The sequence below is a fragment of the Suillus clintonianus genome, assembly GCF_016758775.1.
Source record: "Suillus clintonianus strain FC179 chromosome Unknown DEU56scaffold_54, whole genome shotgun sequence".
Classification (NCBI taxonomy): domain Eukaryota; kingdom Fungi; phylum Basidiomycota; class Agaricomycetes; order Boletales; family Suillaceae; genus Suillus; species Suillus clintonianus.
The window spans coordinates 77,866-100,949 of record NW_024539278.1 but is presented as its reverse complement, the minus strand read 5'-3'; the positions used below and the strand labels follow the sequence as shown (position 1 = coordinate 100,949).

Genomic DNA, 23,084 nt, shown 5'->3' with positions numbered 1-23,084 from the left:
GATTAGCCGGCGTTATGTCGTAGTCATACTTGTACTTAATTTTATCAGATGAACTCAAAGGAACTATTTTCAATCGGGTCCCGCCTGGTCTCACTGACTCACGCGCGACACCCAATTCCTCCACAAAGTCCGAATGTAATGGATACGTCGGGGCTACTTGTTTCAAACCTTGCTATTTTGGCTACGTCACGGTCAGGTGTTTATGAGGCAAAGCCAGTGTTCCGAGGGTAAGCGTATGCATCCTTATACCATGGACCGTGCGCTCACGATGCCGAGAGAACCACGAGATACCGACGTGGATCCAGAGCGTACGTCTATAGGCTTTGGGCATCCTCAAGCAAAAGCGTAATATACTTTCTTGTTCTTAGCCGCTGAGGCTGACTGAGTGCACTTTACATATAGAGGCCGTCTCATCTATTAATATTCTCAAACAACACGCTCGACCATTGACCGAGACGCGCGAATTCACGCGGACCGCTTATGCAGACTAAATGACTGCCCGACCAGACCGTATCCATGAGTGCAAATATATGTCGGAAAAATGGGAGCACGTGTGTTCTAATTTCTCAACGTTCAGGTATTTAACATGACTGATTCCAGGCTCAAACGACAGTCCGTCATAGCACCATGAGTTTATCAAAGATCCCCTTCGTCATAGCTTCAGCTATTAGCATCCATGTTTCACTCACTACTTCTTCCCCACCACCGTCATCTGAAGAGAAGGTGATGCCCACCGCGTTCGAATCCTCAATAAAATGGTTCATGGCATTTCGCGGGTTAGAGTGGATGAAGGTGCGTTGCACTTATACAATGGTGTATGGATCTGTTGACAACATTTTAGATCGGCGCATGGGCAGTATCATCTGCTGAAGTGGCCAACATCCTTGCCATGCACATAGATCCCTCGGGGGGCATCTACGGCGCTAGAGCTGTGCAACTTCTACGCTCTCTTCACCCCACACCAATCACCCCCACGTTTCTTGCGGGTAGTCTTGCCATCACGATCGGGGGCCTATTCAGGCTTTATTGCATATCGACGTTGGGAAAGTTTTGGAGCTTCCAGCTCAGCGTCAGAAAAGAGCATAGACTTGTGACAAGCGGACCGTACTCGGTCGTCCGCCACCCGAGCTACACTGGTCTTCTTCTTCAATCTGTTGGGATCATGATCATGTACGGAAGCCCAGAGTCGTGGATGCGGCAGTCTGGAATTCTACAAGTTCCTTTCATGTCGTTACTAGCGGCCAATTTTTTCGTCTTATTTGGATTATGTGTTTGGATTGGAGTCACCCGACCTGCGATAGAGGACAAGATGCTAAAGCGCGCTCTGGGAAAAGAGTGGGAGAATTGGGCAAAGGAGGTGAAATATAGGTTGATTCCTGGGGTCTATTAATTGGATGCATACCGTGTACCATATTGCGAGAATTGGTGTTTTATAGGAGTTGATTGTATGTTATACATCACGCGCAAGTTTTACTTATGTGTGAAGGGTAGTTGTCAGTTGACCAGCGTCATTCTGAAGCAATGTGCGAAGCAGCCTCTGACTATGTTTGCTTCCGCCTTGGAAGTAGGACCCTCGGAACTCGATGTCCGCTCCGTTAAGTGGCGGTGTTGATGCAAAAATATCCGGCGATAGGCTTACATAAGCCTCTTTACATCCGAGGTCCACGCCAGGCAGTTTTTGAAGTGTTTTGAGCCGTTCGCCTTTGGTGTGTGCATCCCAGACTATCAGCCGCTCCCCGCCGTTGAGTGAGTAGCAAACTGCGGACACGAAGTACCCCGACTTTGTTCTGGTTGATCCGAAGACTGTCTCTCTATTCTCGACTTTCCACTCTCTGCCAAATGTCAGACTACTTAGATGCGGTACTCGTCATGCGTGTCGTAGTATATAGAGATGCAAGGAAGGCTAGGGGAAATCATAGTCTATCAAGGCTGCAGGCACGAGCCGATTGAAGTCATGGACCGAGACTTCATGGGATATAAGCAGATGAGGTTTGGGCGCTTCAGCTGCACAGCCTATGCTGTATATGCTGTGAACACGAGGATACAGCATGTCAAGGGTACCAGGAAGCAGTTAATTTCACTCTGACTTGACCTGAACGCCCATTGTCCCCTACTATCTGCCCGTCGCTGTTGTCCTCAGTAAGTGATGAATTTGGAATATGTTGGATGATAGCTGAGACGGTGCTGCAGCACTCGGTAGTAGGAATTTTGGAGCATGTCTTCAACTACCACTAAAACGAAACGCATATCAGCAATAACGCCTCGCCAGAAATTTGAAGGACACACCGATTGGGTCCGGGGCGTCGTACACCTGCTCGACGGCCAGCGGATCATTACTTGTTCACAAGATGGCTCGCTGCGGGCATGGAACTTGGAGAGCGGAAGACAGATAGGAGAAGACTGGCGGGACGGAGACAGTGGAGTGATCAGTATAACGTTGTCCCCAGATGGGAAGAAAGTGATTAGCGGGAGTAGGGACGGTGGAGTGAGGTTGTGGGACATCGACACAGGGAAGATCATCGCAAAATGGACGGGACACACAGAGGAAGTGTGGTCTGTCTGTTGGAGTCGAGATGGTCGGCGAGTAGTGAGTGGATCTTTGGATGGGACTGTAAGGCAGTGGGATGTGGAGAGCGGAGAGCGGAGAGACAATCCTGGCACCCGGGCCAATCAAGACAGGGCATGCAGCAGTGTACACAGCCATCTATTCGCCAGACACAACCATGATTGCGACTAGTGGATATAATGGACCCAGGACTGAAGATAACCGCGAGTTCTCAATTAAAATCTGGGATGCGAAGACAGGCGAGCTTGTCGAAACTCTCAAAGGACATACATATTCGGTGCGGTGCCTGGCTTGGACCGTGGATGGGAAAACGCTCATCTCTGGGTCAATGGATAACTCGATTCGGACATGGAATACAAAAACATGGATGCAGACCGCAGTTCTGCATGAGCACACTTCCCTTGTCTTGAGCATTGCAATATCCCCGAATGGCCGCATCCTCGCAAGCGCATCATGCGACGATGCAGCGCGATTGTGGAACCTCGACAACGGCCAGCCCATCAGTTCTCCACTTCAGCATGCACGTGTAGTTGTCTGCGTCTCATTTTCCGCGGATGGAAAACTACTAGCAACTGGCTCCCGGGACACCAACGCGTACACGTGGGATATTGCTACCATTGTTAGAGAGGCTGGTCCCGACGAACTTCTGTTGGATCCACAGGTGAGTCAACATACCTCATTTTATTTCATTCTCACAACTCAACGCGCTTTGCCAGGCCAACAAGTCGGTACTCCGTGTACGTGACACCTTCATAAACAGATTTCATTGCATTCAAACATATATACTCTAGGAAAATGCTACACGACATCCGACCCAGCGACGTCGGCCTGCCCGTCGCGTACCCCAAGGTTTTTTCGATGACCCACGGCAACATTCTCAGGTATGTCATTTCTATGACTTCGATGTTTCTTCCTGACTTGGTGTGCTCAGTTCTCTCCACGAAGCCGCCTCCACTCCTCAGCACCGCAAGGAAGTACATTCCTTGGCCGCTTATTCCACCGCAGCCACTCCGATGCACGTGATACCTCACCGTCCTCTGTCGACTGGGCTCGACACCTTTTGAAATGGCGCGGACGAAATGGCGAGGGCACCGAATTCAACGGGCGCAGCTCAGCAGTTGTTGAGGTCCCGTATGCACAGGGAAAACGTGTATGTTTTTCCTCCATTTCAGACGTTCGACTCGACCTGACATCATGCAGAGGAATGCTTGTGCGAGGGAAAAACGGAAAAAGATACCATTTCACACTACTTCTGGCACCTCGCGGCCTTCCAAACCCAACGCCACTCAATCCAGCGGTGCGACTCAGACCCAGCCATCTTCGCAACTACAGCCACCTGTTTCCAATTCATCTACCACACCTGCTATTGGTGATACCACCACAGCTACAACCTCGACGCCCTCGCGCCCTGATGTAATGCTCAGACAGGCTGGACACTGGACTCGCCTCTGGCTCTTCATATGTTGCACGTCTCCCGAGTATATCGATGGTCATCATTAATCTACGATGTGCACCGCGCGAATACAAAACTCTATGGATAGCACTGGTGTGCCCTTCAAATTTTTTCAAGCCACTCTCGTTAATGCTTCTTGTTTCCAAATGGAAGGGAAATACATGTTTTGGCTCTGAGACTTCGCCCGTTACAATTTCAGGTCTTCCCACCAAATGCTGTACGAATGCCAGAGCCACTTACTCAGAGTAGCTACACGGGAACACGTTCGAAATGGGAGCGACGACGAATTGTTTCGGTCAATGTAGGATCGAGCGAGGAGGAAGATCACTGTTTGATCCCTGGACAGGTGCGTCTTTGATGCTGTGTCCTCGTGTTCGTTCCCAGTATGTCAAGCGCCCATATGTGGTTTTCTCACTGCGCGCCTTCTTTTCCATTCCCAGTATAGTGTCTCACCTTGCCCAATACGATTCTTCACTCAAATGATCTGATAGATTCCCTACATTGCATGTGATCTATTTTTCGTTCAGTTTACCAGAATTGTCACACGGACCGTGCTCTCCTTCAAAATAATTGTTATCAACGTCCTAGATGAGCTCTTCGGCAGACCTCATCCCACTTACCACATTCCATTCGCAAATCATTTCCCATCTGTTGCAGCTTTAGGTCCCCACTTTTCATGACGTCAGCGAGTTGGCTCGTTGTGGATCTACTTCTAGGATTTACCCATGTCTTGTCTTCTCTCGGAGTACGCGTCGCTGCCTACGTCCGTGTTGTCAGCAGCCTCAATTTCGTCAGGCTCGTTCATCCGAGTAGCAAGCCGCGGCTTGATTGGCTTATTTAGACCTGGCTTGATGTGTGTGGATATGGTCCTACAGTTGGGCGCACGGGGCTTAAAGTCGGGCCGGAACACGACTAAATGGTGATAGTGAGAGCAGATAAGGGGGCCGGGCCGCCGGGGCCACCGGACTGATATCAAAGTTCAGGTATTTAACATGAATCATCGCTAGCTCAAAAAATAATCAGTGGAACATCATGAGTGTAATGAAGATCCCCTTCCTCATAGCTTCGGCTATTGGCATCCATGTTTCGTACACTACTTCTTCCCCTCCACCGTCATCTGGAGAGAAGGTGATGCCCACCGCGCTCGAATACTCTGTCAGATGGGTTCTTGCACTTCGTGGTTTAGAGTTAATGAAGGTGTGTTTTTCTTATGCAGTTCAACACATGGGTATATGGTTAATATATCAGATCAGCGCATGGGCAGCATCGTGTGTTGAAGCTGCCAACATCCTTGCCATGCATATTGATCCCTCACACATACCAGAGGGCATCTACGGCGCTAGAGCTGTGCACCTTTTACGCTCTCTTCAACCCACGCCAATCACCCCCGCTTTTCTTGCCGGTAGTCTTGCTGCCACGGCTGGCGGCGTGATCAGACTTTATTGCATTTGGACGTTAGGAAAGCTTTGGAGCTTCCAGCTCAGCGTCAGAAAAGAGCACAGCCTTATGACAAGCGGACCATACTCTATCGTCCGCCACCCAAGCTATACTGGTTGCCTTCTCCAATATGTTGGGGTTATCGTCATGTACGGAAGCCCAGGGTCGTGGATGTGGCAGTCTGGGATTCTACAAGTGCCTTTCACGAGAGTAATAGCTGCGATTAGCTTCATCTTGTTTACGGTATGTGCTTGGGTTGCCATCACCCGACCTGCAGTGGAGGACAAGATGCTGCAGCGTGCTTTGGGAGAAGAATGGGCGAATTGGGCGAAGAAAGTGAATTATCGATTGCTTCCAGGGGTTTATTGATTATATATATACTGAATGCTCTGACACATGTACTTGTTTCGATTGTTTCTTGTACGATACTTCAGGGATAGGTATTCTGTGGAATTGATTTTATGTAGGTCGGAACCATGATAGTAGTACTAGTGACTGCGCCTACTAGTAACTTTGTCGATTTTACCTTCCTGTCATGTGACCTGTTTTAGATTTTTGCTGTTTTCAACAAGCTCAACTCCGTCGTTCATCGTGATTTGCTCTAACAGTTTATTCTAACGCACGAAACGCAGGCAAAACGCGGATGACAAAACTTATTTGTGACCCACATTCTGCCAGTCACCGCGTCGTGTCATCACGAGATATCTTCGTCTACACACTATGCAGCGCTATGCCGAAGGCACCCAAGATTCCACGCTCCTCTGGCCCTACAGGGTGGCCATGACACTTTCGGGAATGTTTCAGATACGGTGCCGCCCACAAAAATATCTCTGCTCATGACGACAAACTTTAGTAAATCGCTCAGGTCGGTACTTCAAGATACCGGAGTTCCGGGCGAATCATAATTATCCTAACCAGAATTGGGCAGCATGCATACTCATCATTAGCCTTATCTGACCGACGACAAACTCCGAACCAAAAGAAGGAGTGATGTGTGACCATGTTACCATTGGACTGACGTTATTTAGTAAAGGTTGGACCCCACAAACCGTGTCGGAGAAAGGTACGAATCTTTTCTTGTCTTCATTATTCTAATTGCATGTCTTCATCGTCCTACTCGTTGACCTCGTCGACCGTGCAGCATCCTCTGCCGACTTCTTACGCTCGTGCCCGTGAACGCCGCCTTCGCTCTACTTCCTGCATGAGACCATTAATCCCTCCCGCCCTCCCTACGCCTAGCTATGCCGTCGCCACCGGTTAGCAATTTTTTCTGAACCTTTCAAAGCCGTCAGCACATCAAGACCGGGCGGCACGTCAACATCTCCCTCGCCGTCTTCTCTCATCAACCCTCGTTGTCTCCGCTCACCACTGCTTGGCGCCGGCATTGCCGGCGCCTTCGTATTCTTCAAGTTTCGTCATCGATTTCCACCGTGACCGCATCCTGGATTTTTTTTCTCCTCGCCTCGTAGTTCTACCCTTGTCATATTACCACTGTATACTATTACTAGTACTTGTCTACATACATGATTAGTCTTATCTCACCCAGCAAACCAAAGACATGATTTAAGTTGGTTCATTATTAAAATTTCACGATATGTAGAGAACAAAATGTATACATGAAGGAGATACTACACTACCGTGACATATCAAGGTTTTGCATGAGAGGGTGACAAACCTGTGTGATAAGTAGGACTGGGACACGAGGATGATGAAGCCAAAAAAAAAAGGTGTGCGTGGAAAAATGCCGCCGTCCGCTGATGGGGTAGGTAGTGAAATGGCGCAGAGAGGTTGGGAGGCCCAAACCTGCGAGCGGCGGCTGTTTCTGTTGGCGGCGTCAGAAGTAGTACCGTGGGAACTGAAGTCGGGGATGTTGATGTCGAGGAGTTTGGTGATGGGCGTTGGTGTCATGGTGTGGCACGAACACGGCAGAATGGCGCAGAAGAGCTCAGCATGGGCGAAGGCGGCAAACTTCGACTTAAGAATGACCAGGAAATGTACTTACCGAGCGGTGGTCGAGGTCTTTGCCCTTCATGTAATTGATGGGTTCAGGGACTTGCATTTCTCACGCCATTGGGAGCCGATCTACTTCGGAATGGTAACAGGTCACCATATACTCCTTAAACTGGAACAGGAACGACCTTCCCCCCTTCTGGCTACCTCATGGCGAGGTGTTCACCAAACAATGTCATTGATGTTCTGATGACATTATTTTCTGACATACGCCGCAGGAAGTATAGGCTCACGATGGCTAAGAGAAACACAAGTCATGGGTCCGGATCCAGAGGGCTCGTCCGAAGATCCCTAAGCAACTTAACAATGTAAAACACATTCCTTGTTGTCTCTCAGGCTGACTGACCGTACTTTGCATAGAAGCAATTGGTAGCTGAGTTTCAAGTGCTGGGGGCGCGCGCTCAAGGAAAATTTGACAAGCTCATCATTCCCTGTAAAGTTATGCAAGCTAACAGAAGTACCGTTGCCACCGGGTTGAGATTGAAATTTATCGCCTGGAAGCATGTGTTTTGTCAATGTCTAGGTATTTAACATGACTCGTTTTGGGCCCAAAAACAATACAGCAGCATATCATGAGTCTATTGAAGATACCCCTCCTCCTTGTTTCGGCCATTGGCATCCACGTTTCGGTGACTTCTCCTTCTCGGCCACCGTCATCTGAAGAGAAGGTGGTGCCCTCGTTGCTCGAATCCTTCATTAGACGGATGTTGGGATTTCACTGTCTGGAGTTTATGAAGGTGAGCTACTCCTATACACTGATAGTCGTCTTTATGGATCTGTGGACAATGTAACAGATCAGCGCGTGGGCAGCATCGTCTGCTGAAGTGGCCAACATCCTGGTTGTATATATAGGTCCCTCGCAGATTCCAGAAAGCATTTATGGCGCTAGAGTTGTGCAAATTTTGCGCGCTCTTCGCCCCACCGCAGTTTCCCCCGCTTTCCTTGCCGGCAGTCTTGCTGTCGCAATTGGCGGCGCATTGAGGCTTTATTGCATGTCGACGTTAGGAAGATTTTGGAGCTTCCAACTCAGCGTCAGAAACGAGCACAGGCTTGTGACAAGCGGACCGTACTCGGTAGTCCGTCACCCAAGCTATACTGGTTTCCTCCTTCAATGTGTCGGAATCATTTTCATGTACGGAAGTCAAGGATCATGGATGAGGCAGTCTGGGATTCTACAAGTGCCTTTCGTTCAAGTACTAGTGGCGATCAATTTCTTGCTTGTAGTAACGGGCGTGTGGGTTTCCATTAGCCGTCCTGCAGAGGAGGACAAGATGCTGCAGCGTGCTCTGGGAAAAGAATGGGAGAATTGGGCGGAGAGGGTGGAGTATCGATTGCTTCCTGGGGTTTATTGAAGGGATCTGACATTGTACTCGTTTCAATTTGTTTCTTGTACCATATTGCAATATTGTAGGGATCAGTGCTATCTAATTACTACCCCTTTTCTCCTGAAAATTGGGCGCGCTTTCGAAGCGCGCGATGCCTTAATTCAACTCGGTCGATTTTGGACGTTGCATCATCCCTTCGGGCAAGTTCTCCACACTTCCACACGCTCCCAAGGCAGCAACCACAATCAATCTCTTCCACAACATAGTATCAGTGACCGGTCGAGATCCAAAAAAAAATTACTATCCATGTCAAAGCCCGACTTGATCTCCTGGACACAGTCTCGTCTAGGTGCACTCTACGAAGTGCGCGAGGACGAGGCATTTACGAGTGCCTTCAATGCTGTATTTTCGCCTTCTTGTGAGGTTCGCATGAACCACACACTTTCGACTCTTGATGCTTTCAAGGACAGCATTTCAGCGTGTAGGGCTGCCAGCATAGGAATCACGCTCTCTTGGGAGAACATGATCACCGCTGCAGGTGATAGTCCAGACGAAGTGAGGCCCCACGCCTAATCATATGCATCATCATTCACTTTTTGTGATAGTCCTCGGTGGTCTCCGGAACATTGAAGATCACTCGTAGCATGAGGTTTCGAATTCGCGCTGCTCCCGCTCAACACCAGACTCATATCAATTTCAGTGCAAGGTACGATATGGATTCTTATCATGCTGTTCTCCTTCCAATTTTAACTCTAGGGTGGAACTTCAACAAGTTCAGGCAAATGAAGATGACCGTCGCCGCATTACCTCCATATATCATACATCGGTGGACAAGATGTCTCCGATTCACTTCACGATGCCTCATCTAGTTAGCCAAGAAGAGCGGGAATGAACTTACCGACGACAGCCTTGTAGAGCCCTATGATATCGTGTTCTAGTAGTGATTACATTGCATAGTGGATGCATATCAAAAGGCTTCCAATACTTTTCGTAGAGTTAACTTGAATCTAAAGCCGAGCCGCAGGATAATCAGTGTATCCTTTCTTCTGCTGTTCATAAGGGATTTGCGGGCCGCTTCCGTAAAAAGTTTTCGGATCCAACTTTGCATCTAATGGAATACCATGCTCGATTCTCTTTGCAAGATCGGGGTGGCCGATCCAGAGGGTTCCGAATGCAGCAGCATCTATCTCATTTGCAGCAATGAGTTGATTGGCTTCTTCAGGTGTGAGACCGCCGTTGAGGAAGAGAGGGGATTTCTTGATGCATGGACGATATTCTTTGAGCACGTCATGGTTTGTAGCACGGTACTTTCCTGTGGAAGTATTTAAATGGAGAAAAACGTGCAATCTGGAATGCCATACCATCGATTTTTGGGTCGAATGCTGGAATATAGCGTACCAGGCAAATATACCCAAGGTCGAGAAGATCTGCTTGGCTGATGAAGTATCGGAAAGTGTCGATGTTCTCCTGCAAGGGCATCCTGCTCAACATTAGCGCTTAATGCAGTGGGAAAGGCTGCCGCTAATCATACCCCATGTCGTTGTATCCACCTGATGGGCTCAAGCGAACCGCGACTCTCTTACTGCCCCAAACAGACACGAACTCCTTCAAAATTTCGAGGCCAAAGCGGGCCCGATTCTCAATGGAACCGCCATATGAATCAGTCCGCTTGTTCGACGTGGAGTCTAAGAACTGATGGACGAGGTACCCATTTGCAGCATGAACTGCAAAGCACAATCAACAGGATTTCTGGAAGAAAGTGACTGCTCACGTTCAACGCCATCAAAGCCTGCCTCCTTGGCATTGATAGCAGCTTGTCTGTACAAGTCGATGATAACGCGAGGATCATCTACTGCAACGGGCTAAAGCTGATTTAGGAAGAGAAAAGTCACAGTGCAGCATGCTACTTGCGGTCACATATCCAGGCTGACCAGGCAAAAACCTGAACTTTCCCCCACGTGCTGCTATGCCAGAGGGTCCGTAAACCGGCTTCGGTTACAAATCAGTCAGACTTGTGGCAGGTATCAACAAGCACTTGATAGCCCACCATTCCTGAAGCCTTTTGTTCAGGGGCATCTGGGTGATTCACACGGCCCACTATACGATGGAAGAAGTGTGATGCGTTACTCTATGAGAGTGGGTTGTGCGGACTTACGATGCCATAACTGTAGTAATATTCTATTAGGTCGGGAAGAATACTAGGGAAGAAGTCATACCTGTGTGAATATCAAGCCTCCTTCTGTGTGTACGGCATCCGTTATCTTTTTCCAAGCGGCAACCTGGTCTTTATTCCATATTCCAGGTGCGTTCTGCCATTCAGTCCTGAAGAATTAGAGCAATCAGCTCGGGCACTCATTAAACTTTGATTGACATGCCCTTGTTGACAGATCAATGTTCCCTCAGTTGTAATAAGCCCAGCGCCGCCGCGCGCACGTTGGACGTAGTAGTCGAGGTTAATGTCATTTGGAACATTGGTAGGCACAGAGCGAGAGCGTGTCAGCGCTGACATTATGACTCTATTGCGCAATGTGAAGGGTCCTATCGTGATTGGTTGTAGGAGCTTGGTAAATTGGGAAGCCATCGGCGGGTATCTATCGATTTTAGCTTGTCCTTGTCGTCAGGAGTAGATCTCAAGAGTCAAGCTGAAATATGAGTTACTACTAACCTACTAATTCGCCTCGATTGCAGAGTCGTCTTCCGTAGGTAAACCAGGTAGAAGGGAAGATAATCGTTTCTTATCAACCGACCAACAACCGACACTTAACAACTGTAAACTTTGTAGGGCGTAGCTGTTAGCTATTTTAAAATTGACGCGCGCAGCGGTTTGGCTAACGCGACGCGCGTCACGCGTGGACCAAAGTCCCGGTTCAAGTCCGAGTGTTTTCAGTTCACAAGTGCTGACTAAGAGAGCACGCAGATAATATGCGCAGTACGAAGGTGCACTGCGGGAAAGTCGAATTAAACACCACGTATTGATTCCAATAAAGAGAACGATGGTACTGACATCGACGTACAGTGCGATGTCAATAGTGAATTAGAGTGAATTGCTCTGCACGGTATAGAAAGATTTAGACCATGAAGCTGGCACACTGAGCAGCTGAGCTACAATGCTTCCCGTGCAGCTTCCCTCTTCGCGGCCTGCAGCGTCCACGTCCACTTCAAGTCACGCTCGAGTATTTTCCTTCCTCGCGTGTTGCCTCCGCTGGTTCAGGTGGTTCCAATCTTCCCCAACACTGACGTCGGCCGCCGTGAGCTGAAGTAGTCCTAGTAATTCTAACTTCGAGAGTGAAAGGAGAGGGCGTGAGATTGAGCGGAGGAGGGGAGGTCGTCGTTCTCCATAACCAAGTGTGTCGTGGTGCGGCAAGAAATACAGCTTGCTCCTTCCGTACTGTTCGATTTCCGCTTGCGGGACCGTTCGCTTCCCAGAACTTCTCAGCATCCTTCGAATTCACTACATCCGGAAGTACCACTCTCTTTAAATACCTGCGTTCAACGTTGAGACTGAGTGAGTTAACCAAGGCCTACATCAGTGTCAACTCACTGTAGAGGCCGAATAGGATGCTCTGTATAGGGCGGTCACTGTCTTGTGATGCCACGCGCGATAGTTGGCAGCTCTTTCTTCGTCACGTTCAAACTGTACTCTGGCAACTCGGCTTAGACAGGTTGGAGCCTTGTCTGGACTCTGCTTCAAGGCCAAATTGTAGATGTCCTTGGTTGACAACGGCGTTGTCAACAAGATACTTCGCACAAGTTCACGCGCCGAAGGCAATCAATGGCGTGTCCATAGTGTCTTGCAGAATGATGGAACGGCGGTCATGGTGCTGAGTCCTGACTCTAATTGATCTGGATTCTGGAGACCATCGTCAAAAACGCGTGACAGCTTGACGCTTATGTCAGCTGAAAGCCGCCGAACTTAAATCCCCGGTCACTTGATGAGTGACCACGCGCTATGCTACGGTTATCATTCTCGCACCCGTGCAATACAAGCCGAAGCCAATATTGTTTTGATAGTTTTGCAGCTTTTGCTGCCCCACGGGTGGCTCGTGCTGGTCAAGCAACGTCCACAAGAAAATCAAATAACCTTACCCGAACCCAGCACACATTTCTCCCCCTCCCAAGGCAGACTGACTGCACTTTTGCATATTGATAGCCATGCTGAAGTGACGGTCGAGTCTTTGGCGCCAGGGGCGCGCTCTAGGAAGGTTTGATGGCAGTTCATTGATCCCTGCGAATTCATACAGAACAAGAAGACCGCCACTGCCGGATTGATAATTGGAATTTTTCATCTGGGAGTTTTGCCACATGTTAGACGCATGTAGGAGTCAAGGGTTTAGGTATCTAAGATAACTCATCGCAGGCTCTAGAGACAGACGTCCGAAGTAGTGCACGATGAGTCTGTTGAAGATCCCCTTCATTGTAGCTTCGGCCATTGGGGTCCATGTTTCTTTGAATTCCCCCCCTCGACTGCCGGCATCTGAAGAGAAGTCGGTACCCTCGGTTCTCTCAGAATCCTTTGTTAGATGGTTTGTTGGACTTCGCGGTTTACGGCTGATGAAGGTGTGTTGCTCCTATTCACTGGTCGTTGTCTGTGTGGATCTGTGGTCAATACAACAGATCGGCACATGGGCGGCATCGTCTGTTGAAGTGGCCAGCATCCTGGCCATGCACATAGATCCCTCTCAAATTCCAGAGGGTATCAATGGCGCCAGAGCTCTGCAGCTATTGCGCGCTCTTCACTCCACACCAATCACGCCCACTTTCCTTGCCAGCAGTCTCGCTGTCACAATTGGTGGTGTGCTGAGGCTTTATTGCATATCGATGTTAGGAAAGCATTGGAGCTTCCAGCTCAGTGTCAGAAAAGAGCAGAGACTTGTGACAAGCGGACCGTACTCTGTCGTCCGCCACCCAAGCTACACTGGTTACCTTCTCCAGTACATCGGGTTCGTCATCATGTACGGGAGCCAAGGGTCATGGATGAGGCAGTCTGGGATTCTACAAGTGCCTTTTATGAAAGCGTTAGCAGCGATTGTCTTTTTCATGTTTACAGCAGGCGCTTTGGTTGCCATCAGCCGATCTCCAGTGGAGGACAGGATGCTGCAGCATGCTCTGGGAGAAAAATGGGAGAATTGGGCGAAGAAAGTGAAATATCGATTGCTTCCTGGGGTTTATTGATGGCATGCGTGCTGAACGCTCTGAGCGTAATGATTTATTTGATGGGTGTCGATCAAGTGTCGATTGTACTTTATCGTGCAGTGAAATCTGTAATTTTCTATTTACCTGTGAAAGCTCTCATTGGTGAATCTAGATCACTGAAGCAGCAGAAACGATCCAGAACTCGTGTATGATACATTACATATGAGACTACAAGTCTTGACAGAATTTTCTTGTTCTCATCTGAAAGGTGTTTTGTCGTACGTGAATAACGATGTAGAACCGAAACCCGAAACCAAATAGTGCTGATTGTCAAATATCGTGCGGAATGGCTGGCGGATACTTCTAGACGTAGTGCTGATAATTAGACTGCGTATACAGTGTACAGAGCCACGAGATCTGGGGAAAGACGAACAACCCAAATAGAACAACATAAGTGTTAGCAGCAACAGAAGGGCAGGGGGTGGGGCTTGTTCCTAAAACGATGCCCACATAGATGTTTCACTTGTCCATAATGAGGGAAGACTCCTCCTATGCGGTGCCACAGACAATTTCGAGGATGGTTCACGCAAAGACCGGCCCACGCCGCGAAGGTGCATCCCAAGTGCGCACTCAGGTAAAGAGCATTGGTTTTATAGCCGAGTGTATATGGACTCCTCACCATACAGGAATTCGCCTGGTCTAGTTGGGAAAGGTCCCTCGGAAAAGCTGTAGAGTACAGAGCCAGAGAGTGGAGATGGACAAGCATGCGCAGACACTAAGTAACGACCGGACAACCATGAGAACGATCCATAAACACCAAACTGAAGTTGAAATGGGTCAAGAGAACAACTCTGAGACATGCGTTGTCTGTCACACGTAGGTGTGACGAACGGTCACGCGTCGCAGAAGGAAGACAAGTCGTTCCTTCTTCAAGTTGATTATGGCTCTTGTAGCTGGCATCACTACCAAGTTCTGGGTACGTAGCACGCCGTCTTTCCGCACCTTGATACCTAATTTTCCAGTGCACTTGATCAGTCATTATGAAAAGCTTGCTCTTAATGCGACTCGGCACGTAGCCGCTCGTGCGGATATAGAGGCGGATGTGAAAATGCATTTGTCAAGACAATGCAGCGCCCCATGGGCCAAGCCTCGTTACCGACCTGCTAGGGTCGCCGCTGATAAAACAATGGTCAATGAAAAATCTAAAGCAGCGGCCATCAAAGGACGCTGATGAAGGCATGCTGATGAGTAAGTCTGACTGTCCATCAGTGAACTGGTAAGGAAAGGAGAAGGCCATATATCACAATATATAGCCCATAATCATGATATTTAGCATAATTCTGTTATCGAGCATCACATTGTGATCTTTGCCCTTGTATAGCGCAAGAGTGTTCCTGATTTCGCGATAAAACTTTACGGTCAGGAACAGGTCTCATCATCGCTCAAATTCAAAGTCGAAGGGAAGGTGAAACAAAAGCTACTGGTTGATCTACATGAATCAAAATTGCCACATCAGTGGTAAGGATCACAAAATCCAGGCTCAGACTTTTTGCCTGTGTCTTTCAGGGAACGAAGCTGCGCTAGCCTCCGCAGGGGACTATATATGAGCGTCTGGTATTAAATCTTGATACACCTCCTTGAAAAGCTAATTTTCTGGCGCTTTCATATCAAATTTACATGTAAACGTGAAAGCCTGTACCCCCGACTACGAGAATATATTCACCCGAGCGCACGACCACAAAAATTCCTTCGTGCATTGACTTTGAACGCTATCAAACGTGTCATTCCGGTGTTTGTCAACTATATATAAAATTTACATGTAAACGTGAAAGCCCCTGTACCCCGACTACGAGAATATTCCTTCATGCATTGACTTTGAACGCTATCAAACGTGTCATTCCAATGTTTGTCAACTATATATCAATTTGGAATGCGTGTGAATAAGCTTTACCTTTCCGTGGCAGCCGGGTATGTCCTGCAAGCGGGCGACAATTAGTTCGTATCACGGCTCGAGTCTCAAGGCGACCTTCTTTGGGTAGCTAATGGCCAGTAGTAGTATACCACTTGCGACTGCATCCAAAAAAATTAGACTTTGCGCGGACATTGTGTTAATGTAGTAATGTACCTTGACTTTGAGCTCGGCAGCGGGGACACATGTTCGTCAACTATACATCAACTGGGAATCTGTGCGAAAAAGCCTTACCTACATACCACAGCCAGGATTTGTTTACCACGTGAGCAAGAGATCATTTATATCGTACTTCGAGTTTACACGCAACCTTCTGTGTATTCAATGACTGACAATTGTATTTTGCTTTGCGTACTGAGGCGCGCAGTGACACAGATCAGCTAGATGCAGCCTATCTGTGTCACTGCGCGCCTCTATACTTTTCTTCCGCGATGGGGATAATAAGCAGAAATAAAGATACTTACCGCTGTCGCGCTGCATCTCGTGATCTCACACGGCTACGCGTTCTGTTGTTGATCGGAATGTAAGCTCGTACATTCATATATCTCCGCTGTCGCGCTGCATTTGCTCACCTCGCACATGTATACTTTCTGTGCTGCAAGCGGAGTGATGAGTAGAAAATTATGTTACCTCACATATAACAATTAATTTTTTTCGAGCGGAATGATGAGTAGGAAATACATTTATTACCACTATCATACTGCATTTCTCAGATTCAGCTTCTAACAATACAAGCACGAAGATCCAAACCTGTTGTTGTGCTTCCATAATTCATCACACGTGACTATGACTTGCAGATAGTATCATCCTTGGCTGCCGAAGTTTCACAACGAGAAGGTATGATTCAATCATGGCATCATAATTGCAAGGTACTACTGTAATGTCATAAAACTATGGTATTGAGTGTTATATACCAAAGAGAACAACAGAAATGGAAACAACGTCATGGTAGAAACTGCGCTGGCACGAGAAACAAACTATTCTGAATCGAAATCGGCATCATCTAGTTCTGCTCTCTGCCTTGCGAGAGCGTTTACTGACATCTTGGCCTTCGCACCATCGCTGAGTTCTGCACGTCGACTTGTTCCGAAGACTTTCCTAAGAAACGAAGATCAATCGAGGACAACTATTGAGTGTAAAAAATGAGACCTCGTCCACCAAGCCAGGAGTCGCTTAACGTTTCGCTTCGCCGTTCGACCAGGCGGCCTTTCGAAGAAGTCTACGATGTTTTGCCAAAATAGTATGTAGTCAAAGTCGCCGTCAACCGAGCGCCATGAGGTCACAGAAGACAGAGCAAACCGCAACTTGTTACACATTATCACTCCACAAGGAACTTAGAAATTATCGCTACTTACCTGACATGATACATAAGCGATCGAGCGTGGTGTGACTGTGTGCATCTTGATGATTTGCGCCACGTGTGTCTTGACTTTCTTTCCAGGGTGGTCCTGCTTAGCGCGTCGGTTGGCTTCAATCACATTGGCGGCGTCGCCATCACCGGCAACCTCCCTTGCGGAGGAGGGTGACGTGAATATAGCTTTGAAGGCCTGCTAAAAATGAGAACTTTGTCGAGCTGCTCGGGAATGACTGACTGACCTGAAGTAAAAGAGTGCTCTTGAAGAGACCCTTCTCCAGATCGTCCAGATCTGCCGCGTATTTTTCATACGTGAATGCTGGCCAGGACATTTCCGTCACGATATAACCGTCTGCGCGATCTCTAATTCCTGCTCTGACACTGGCGGATAGTTAGTGTCGCGCGAGATCTTAAGCACGATACTTACGTTGGGCTATTCCAATCTAGCTCAGTCGGGCAGAGTAGTTTACCGCACGCGTCATTGATGAATCCACGGTAATATTTATCCTCGGAATTGACCGGAGGGTCGGGCTTCAATTCACGATTGATCCAATCAGCGACGAGGCTCTTGAGCTTCGAGGTGTCATCCGCTCGAGCAGCATCGGCCCCCTGCCTGAGCTAAAGGACAACGATTCAGCAGAAGGGAGATGATTTGTACTAGTCAATAATACCTTTTTGATCATGAGCCTGCAGTCCTCATTCTCCATGTCTGAAGCCTTCGAGTGAAGCCACGGGAGGGCGCGGTTAAGTGCGATGTAACCGGTTTGCAAACGGTCCTGACTATTATGACGAACCATCAATCAGCGATCACGAGGCACAAGCAAAAAAGAGACTCACTCGATAGTTACATCTGCGTCCTCGCCGTTCAAATCGCACCGCCTATCGTTCTCGCATATTAAGTCTTCGATGTTGTCGAATAACGTGACGATGCGTCTGATGGCTCTTCCTTTCGACATATAGTAGTTCGTCTCCCTGAAAACCATAATCATAGTGAACGTACTGAACGAGATGTACTAAATAGCGTACATACCTTTGTTTGACCGCGTGCCCCGACTCCAGCACCAGTAGCTTTTCTTCTAAAGCAGCGATTTTCCGCCTCTGACGAGCAGTCTCGGACGTCGCCACCGCCAGTGACGGTAACGATTCCGGAGGTTGGGATGCGTCCTCCACCGTCGCCTGAGACATAAAACGGCAAGAAGGTGAAGAAACTGAGCCTGTGGAAGTGGGTAGGAGATGAGGGATAGGACTCACCAAGTTGATCCTGCTCACGCTTTATATGATGGTCTTCCGGTGTCGGCAAAGGCAGCAGCTGCCTAAAAACACATGGCTATAAGGGAAGGCTTCAAACAGTACAGTCTGTAAGTTAGTACCAAATCGCATAGGCCGGAAATGGACATGTCAGGGTGGATGAAGCGCGTTAACGTTAACACTGGACGCTGAAATTAGCAGAAGTACATTCTTGGCACTTTCACGATCATCACGATGTTCTCACAGTATGTATTTGTGGTGGACACTCGAGTGGTTACGAGTCAAGGCAGAAAGTACTTATGATAGAGCCGTCGTGAGTCAGAGAACGACTGTCTTCATTCTATCAAGGTCTGACTACGGGAGACTAAGTCAGACATGCGGAGGGGTGTAATATGATAAATTGAAAGCCTGCTAGTGAAATCGAATATCTAAATACTACGTACGTACTACAACACCATTGGGAGCGTTTTCAGTAAATCACGAATGAAACCTAACAGTCCGTGCAACTCCGCCAACTCACTTCCGGACAATGAATCCATCCGATCGCTCATGTCCGTGTAGGCCTCGCTTCCACGAGTACTGTGAAGAGCAACAGGTTTGAACCAGCCAGTCTTCGAGCATTCTCGTACTTGCAATTCACAGAGTGCTGCAGCAAGGATAACGGTATTTTTAAGGCCGAGTTCCCAGTCACCGGGTGTATCGAGGGGTATGTAGCGACGATACCCTTGATCAATCAAGATGAATTCTATCATGCCGATGACGGCAGAGTTCGCGAACGGGACGCGGATTGGGTGGGCTTGCCCATCGTTCATGACGCGCTGAAGTAAAAAATAAATATGAGCTGAGTAACATTGAAAGACATGCGTACCTCAATGATGACATCAAGATGATCACCGGTCGACAGCAACGCTAACGCGTCCGCTTTGCGCGATAGTGCAATGTCGTTCGTATTCTTGAACAAAATCTGAATGGATAGATTATAAGCTCCAGCCACCATCCCCCTAACACAACCCTGGCCCTGGCATTCCCTATGGACTTTTTTGACGACCCCTTTAAGCCGTGCAAGGGCGGTTTGAGCTTCTGGCCTCGACCTCCATGCCGAGAGTGCCGTTTCTGTGTCCCCCATAAGTCATGGGATGAATATAAGGAAAAATGAATACCGTTGTTGTTGTTCCCATGCATAGCGATCGCACCATCAAGCGCAGCGTTGGCCAGCTGATCAATTTTTGTTTTGATCGGATGCAGGGTTTCCCGAAAAAGAGACGCAATCATGAGACTTAATGCTTCCGTCTTCACAAGATTGAGTGATGCATCTTCAATTTGCAAGGGCTCAGTTGTTCGAAGAGGCCGCTGCGTCGATGCTGAGGAAAGGAACGGCTGAAAGCTGACAGAAAGTGCCCGTTTGGATGCGCGTTCGATCCTCCGGTGTGCCCGTCTACCCTCGCTCACTCTTTCCATGAAATCTTCAGATTCCAAGGAAAAAGATTGCCCTTGGTCGTTCGGGCTGTAGGCGCTCGAAGCCGGCCGGCTTGGCTGAGTTGGCGCTTGACTGGTACTCGGGTGAAAAGAAATCGGGTCGGGGGCAGTTGGGAAAAGAGCTCCCCGGGGCGCGCTCTGGGCTGCGAAGTTAGAATTGCCGTCACTCAAATACTGGCTGCAAGCTTGTTGAAACGGGGTAACTGTAGAAGACGGTGGCTCCCTCTGTACTAGACTCGGTTGATGGTGACCGCCGGCTGCCGACGTTGAATTATGGTAACCGTAAGTAGGAGCCTCTTGACTCATGTTTGGGTGAAAAGAGGTTGGATAAAGGGCGGCTGTGGGAGCTGGTCCATGGGAGGTGTTATAAACAGGGTTGGAAGGACCGGGAGGCTGCTGAAACGCACTACCAGTAGATGACTCTACGTTTGCGTAGCTCCCCCCCGCGACATCTTGAAAGTAAAAATTATTGGGCGCTAGAGTGCTAGGCTGTAGCTGGCTCCCGCGTGCGGGCTCATGCGAGATAGGATTACGATCACGATGGTCGTAGTAAGCAGCCGCATTGGGGTTTGTTGTACCAGACACCAGAGTCAGGTGCTGCCTAACACCTGCGGGCTCCTGCAAGTGGGGATAATGGTTATGGGCACTCGTGTTGGGCACTGAAACGTCAGAGGCCCGAGGCCCGACATTCAGGTAGCTGTCGTTGCCCATGGGGTGACTGAAGCTGCGGCTCGCGGGTTCTATGCTCCCGGACGGTGGCGGCGGCTGATCATGATGGGGTGCGTTGTGGTGACTTCGCGGATACCACTGGCCTGAGCGGCTGCTTTGCCAATCAGCCATGTCGTTGCGAATTCGAACTGTGCCACACGGTCAGTCCACCATAATCGTCATAGCACGACTCGAAGTCGCTGTACTTACCTTTCTGGATGAAACGGTCTCGAATAAAGTCGAAGGCAGCCGCGAGTCTCAGGCTCGGATGGGATTCAATTACAGAGCCTGAGTGCCCAGGGATGAAAGAAGGGAATGATTGCAAGGTTCAAGTTGCGGCTGAGCGAAACTCGCAAGTCTCGGTGGGTGCTGGTATCTGACTCATACCACTGGGGCAGCTGATATGATCCATTATAATCTCGTGGGTTACTAGATACTTAGTCGTTGGAAGTTGTTTGCACTCACCTCGAGGCCGCCCCCTGAACAATCCCATTGGTGTTACAAAAGAATCCAACTTGAACGCAAAAGTTTGATAGTGAAGTTGGCATTAATTCCCGCTGTTAGTTCACCAATTGACTCCTAAACTTCGAGAAGAAAATACGTATCTCGATTCTTACCTCAAGGCCTTGAGTCACTTACAACACCGTCAGCGCCGGCAGTTCACGGTTCCTTGTCGGCGGATTTGCTTGACAATGTCAGTCAAAACTCAAGTTGTTGATGATTGATGAAGTTCCGTACTGTGGAGTTGACGAGATTACGTTCTTAAGTTAAGGACGTACATAGAATGTCTGACAAATAAACTCAAAGTTTGAGCGTTACAAAGTTCAAACAATATTATTAATACAGCCACGACCTAATCAGCGCATGTCGCATTCGGACGTCGCATTAATATTCCGACAGGCCGCATTCGGACATGTGTCACATTGAATGCATGTACTAAGATTCTAACTTAATCTGCTCGCTAGCCAGATGGGCCATTGGAGCTTTTAGACCATGTTAATTAAATCTTCGAGTGTAAGTTAGTCGCATAGAGGTTGTTTGCAACGCTCAACGCATTGGGACATTGTATATGCACATGACCCATGAAACACATCTTTCTGGCCGTCATCATGATATTAATATTAGTAACTTATTGAGGGGACTCCAAATGCGACTGTTAAACTTGAAAATAATATTCAATCAAACATTACATATTGCAAGATGCATGTACATAATTGATACTACGGACGAGGGACCCTGCGGTGTCCTGCGGCAAGATCTAAACACAAAATTAGTACAACATTTAAAATAAAATAAAAAATCATTTACCTTAGTCAAATACCTCATCGTCTGAGGTGGTACTACCATCCGACCCGGGGTCCAGGAGAGTCACTGCTTGCTGTCAGCAATGGTATGGTCTGCGGGCGGACGAAACGGCGCACATGCAAAGTTTTCGACGTGATCGAACTCCGTGTCAGCAGTAGCGAACGACGTCGCATCAAGGTCAAATGCGGCGATACTACAATTTTCGCGGGAGTTGAGCTCGTCGGCGGTGTAGCCGGCGAGCGCTTCGGAGGCGGTTACGAACGGTTCCGCAGCGGCGTTGACATACGTTTCAGCCTCACTCTTGGCAGTTATATCAAGAAACATAGAATGTTGCTGGACCACGTCGACGTGCAAAGCGGCTGCGATGGCACGCACGCGCCTCCACTCAATGTCAGCTTGGATCGCGATCATGGCTTGTGCTCGGGCCTCGGGAGTCAGGCGCTTCAACATACGTTGCGATCGAATTCTTGCCTGGAATGATATTAATAACGAATATTACATGCATGGGTTAACATACCCCTTGAGCATCCAACAAATCACCGGTGTCAGTGCATCCCGAACACTCCTCCTCACCACAGAGGCGCCCTACTATGTTGGGACCACTTCTTTGATAGGGCTTGGGCCTTTCTCTTGCGCGCTTTGCGAAATTAGACAGATGACGAAGTATGGGAGGAGGTGTAATAGGTCCAATGATATCGTCGTCTGATAATTCATAGGGAGTGTCGGATGAAGGTGGCGAAATTGGAGGTCTCGCGAGTCTAGTTTGTGAGACATGACGACTCGAAATCCTAGAGAGAATCGGAAAACTTTCTGAATCCTGCTTCAGAACAGGACCAGTAGTACGTGGACTACGCCCTTTCCTGTCTTGATAGACAGGACTAGACTCCCTAATGATGGGACGAGTAAGACAGGCCATGCGCGAATGCTAGCCCTAGTAACAGATTCAGAGTAATTCAGTAATACAGCAGGAGGGGAGGCGACTGAGTTTTAAACTAGCCTTGACTTCTTATTGTGACAATGTTCTCATCACATATATATACTCAGTGAACGTTTGAACAATTTTACACCGAAAAGGGAGGAGTTTCATGTGGCTGCCGCTA

The 23,084-nt window shown here is 48.5% G+C and overlaps 9 protein-coding genes across 9 annotated transcripts; 6 read left to right on the top strand and 3 right to left on the bottom strand.

Annotated features, from left to right (window-relative positions):
- Positions 1-90: 90 nt before the first annotated feature.
- On the top strand, positions 91-1,449 carry DEU56DRAFT_813617 (uncharacterized protein). Its single transcript, XM_041353677.1, has 4 exons — positions 91-345; positions 403-547; positions 601-792; positions 842-1,449. The coding sequence occupies exons 2-4, from the start codon at positions 542-544 to the stop codon at positions 1,388-1,390; spliced, it is 747 nt and encodes a 248-aa protein (XP_041206649.1). The 5' UTR covers positions 91-345; positions 403-541; the 3' UTR covers positions 1,391-1,449.
- Positions 1,450-5,051: 3,602 nt separating this feature from the next.
- On the top strand, positions 5,052-5,825 carry DEU56DRAFT_740035 (uncharacterized protein; the record flags this gene model as incomplete). The annotated part of the gene is made up of 2 exons (XM_041348780.1): positions 5,052-5,216; positions 5,268-5,825. 2 exons carry the CDS (start codon positions 5,052-5,054, stop codon positions 5,823-5,825), a joined length of 723 nt encoding a protein of 240 aa, XP_041206648.1.
- A 1,242-nt stretch (positions 5,826-7,067) lies between these two features.
- On the top strand, positions 7,068-7,847 carry DEU56DRAFT_453208 (uncharacterized protein). Its single transcript, XM_041346293.1, has one exon. It carries the CDS (start codon positions 7,162-7,164, stop codon positions 7,654-7,656), a length of 495 nt encoding a protein of 164 aa, XP_041206647.1. The 5' UTR covers positions 7,068-7,161; the 3' UTR covers positions 7,657-7,847.
- On the top strand, positions 7,546-8,841 carry DEU56DRAFT_889605 (uncharacterized protein). Its single transcript, XM_041356267.1, has 2 exons — positions 7,546-8,203; positions 8,261-8,841. The coding sequence occupies exons 1-2, from the start codon at positions 8,039-8,041 to the stop codon at positions 8,816-8,818; spliced, it is 723 nt and encodes a 240-aa protein (XP_041206646.1). The 5' UTR covers positions 7,546-8,038; the 3' UTR covers positions 8,819-8,841.
- Positions 8,842-8,903: 62 nt separating this feature from the next.
- DEU56DRAFT_981852 (uncharacterized protein) lies at positions 8,904-9,683 on the top strand (the record flags this gene model as incomplete). Its single annotated transcript, XM_041359865.1, has 3 exons — positions 8,904-9,346; positions 9,397-9,497; positions 9,548-9,683. The coding sequence occupies exons 1-3, from the start codon at positions 9,098-9,100 to the stop codon at positions 9,681-9,683; spliced, it is 486 nt and encodes a 161-aa protein (XP_041206645.1). The 5' UTR covers positions 8,904-9,097.
- A 46-nt stretch (positions 9,684-9,729) lies between these two features.
- Positions 9,730-11,662, bottom strand: DEU56DRAFT_453182 (uncharacterized protein). Its single transcript, XM_041346292.1, has 10 exons — positions 11,457-11,662; positions 11,167-11,395; positions 11,008-11,113; positions 10,947-10,956; positions 10,839-10,888; positions 10,703-10,780; positions 10,563-10,653; positions 10,323-10,515; positions 10,153-10,271; positions 9,730-10,103 (listed from the first exon to the last, which is right to left on the bottom strand). The coding sequence occupies exons 2-10, from the start codon at positions 11,370-11,372 to the stop codon at positions 9,799-9,801; spliced, it is 1,158 nt and encodes a 385-aa protein (XP_041206644.1). The 5' UTR covers positions 11,373-11,395; positions 11,457-11,662; the 3' UTR covers positions 9,730-9,798.
- A 1,449-nt stretch (positions 11,663-13,111) lies between these two features.
- Positions 13,112-13,963, top strand: DEU56DRAFT_953599 (uncharacterized protein; the record flags this gene model as incomplete). The annotated part of the gene is made up of 2 exons (XM_041359193.1): positions 13,112-13,348; positions 13,406-13,963. The coding sequence occupies exons 1-2, from the start codon at positions 13,181-13,183 to the stop codon at positions 13,961-13,963; spliced, it is 726 nt and encodes a 241-aa protein (XP_041206643.1). The 5' UTR covers positions 13,112-13,180.
- A 2,907-nt stretch (positions 13,964-16,870) lies between these two features.
- DEU56DRAFT_740020 (uncharacterized protein) lies at positions 16,871-18,432 on the bottom strand (the record flags this gene model as incomplete). The annotated part of the gene is made up of 8 exons (XM_041348779.1): positions 16,871-16,991; positions 17,043-17,197; positions 17,312-17,440; positions 17,490-17,628; positions 17,675-17,865; positions 17,919-18,027; positions 18,085-18,219; positions 18,278-18,432. The coding sequence occupies 8 exons, from the start codon at positions 18,430-18,432 to the stop codon at positions 16,871-16,873; spliced, it is 1,134 nt and encodes a 377-aa protein (XP_041206642.1).
- Positions 18,433-21,988: 3,556 nt separating this feature from the next.
- On the bottom strand, positions 21,989-22,900 carry DEU56DRAFT_914409 (uncharacterized protein; the record flags this gene model as incomplete). The annotated part of the gene is made up of 3 exons (XM_041357619.1): positions 21,989-22,050; positions 22,101-22,455; positions 22,502-22,900. 3 exons carry the CDS (start codon positions 22,898-22,900, stop codon positions 21,989-21,991), a joined length of 816 nt encoding a protein of 271 aa, XP_041206641.1.
- Positions 22,901-23,084: the final 184 nt, after the last annotated feature.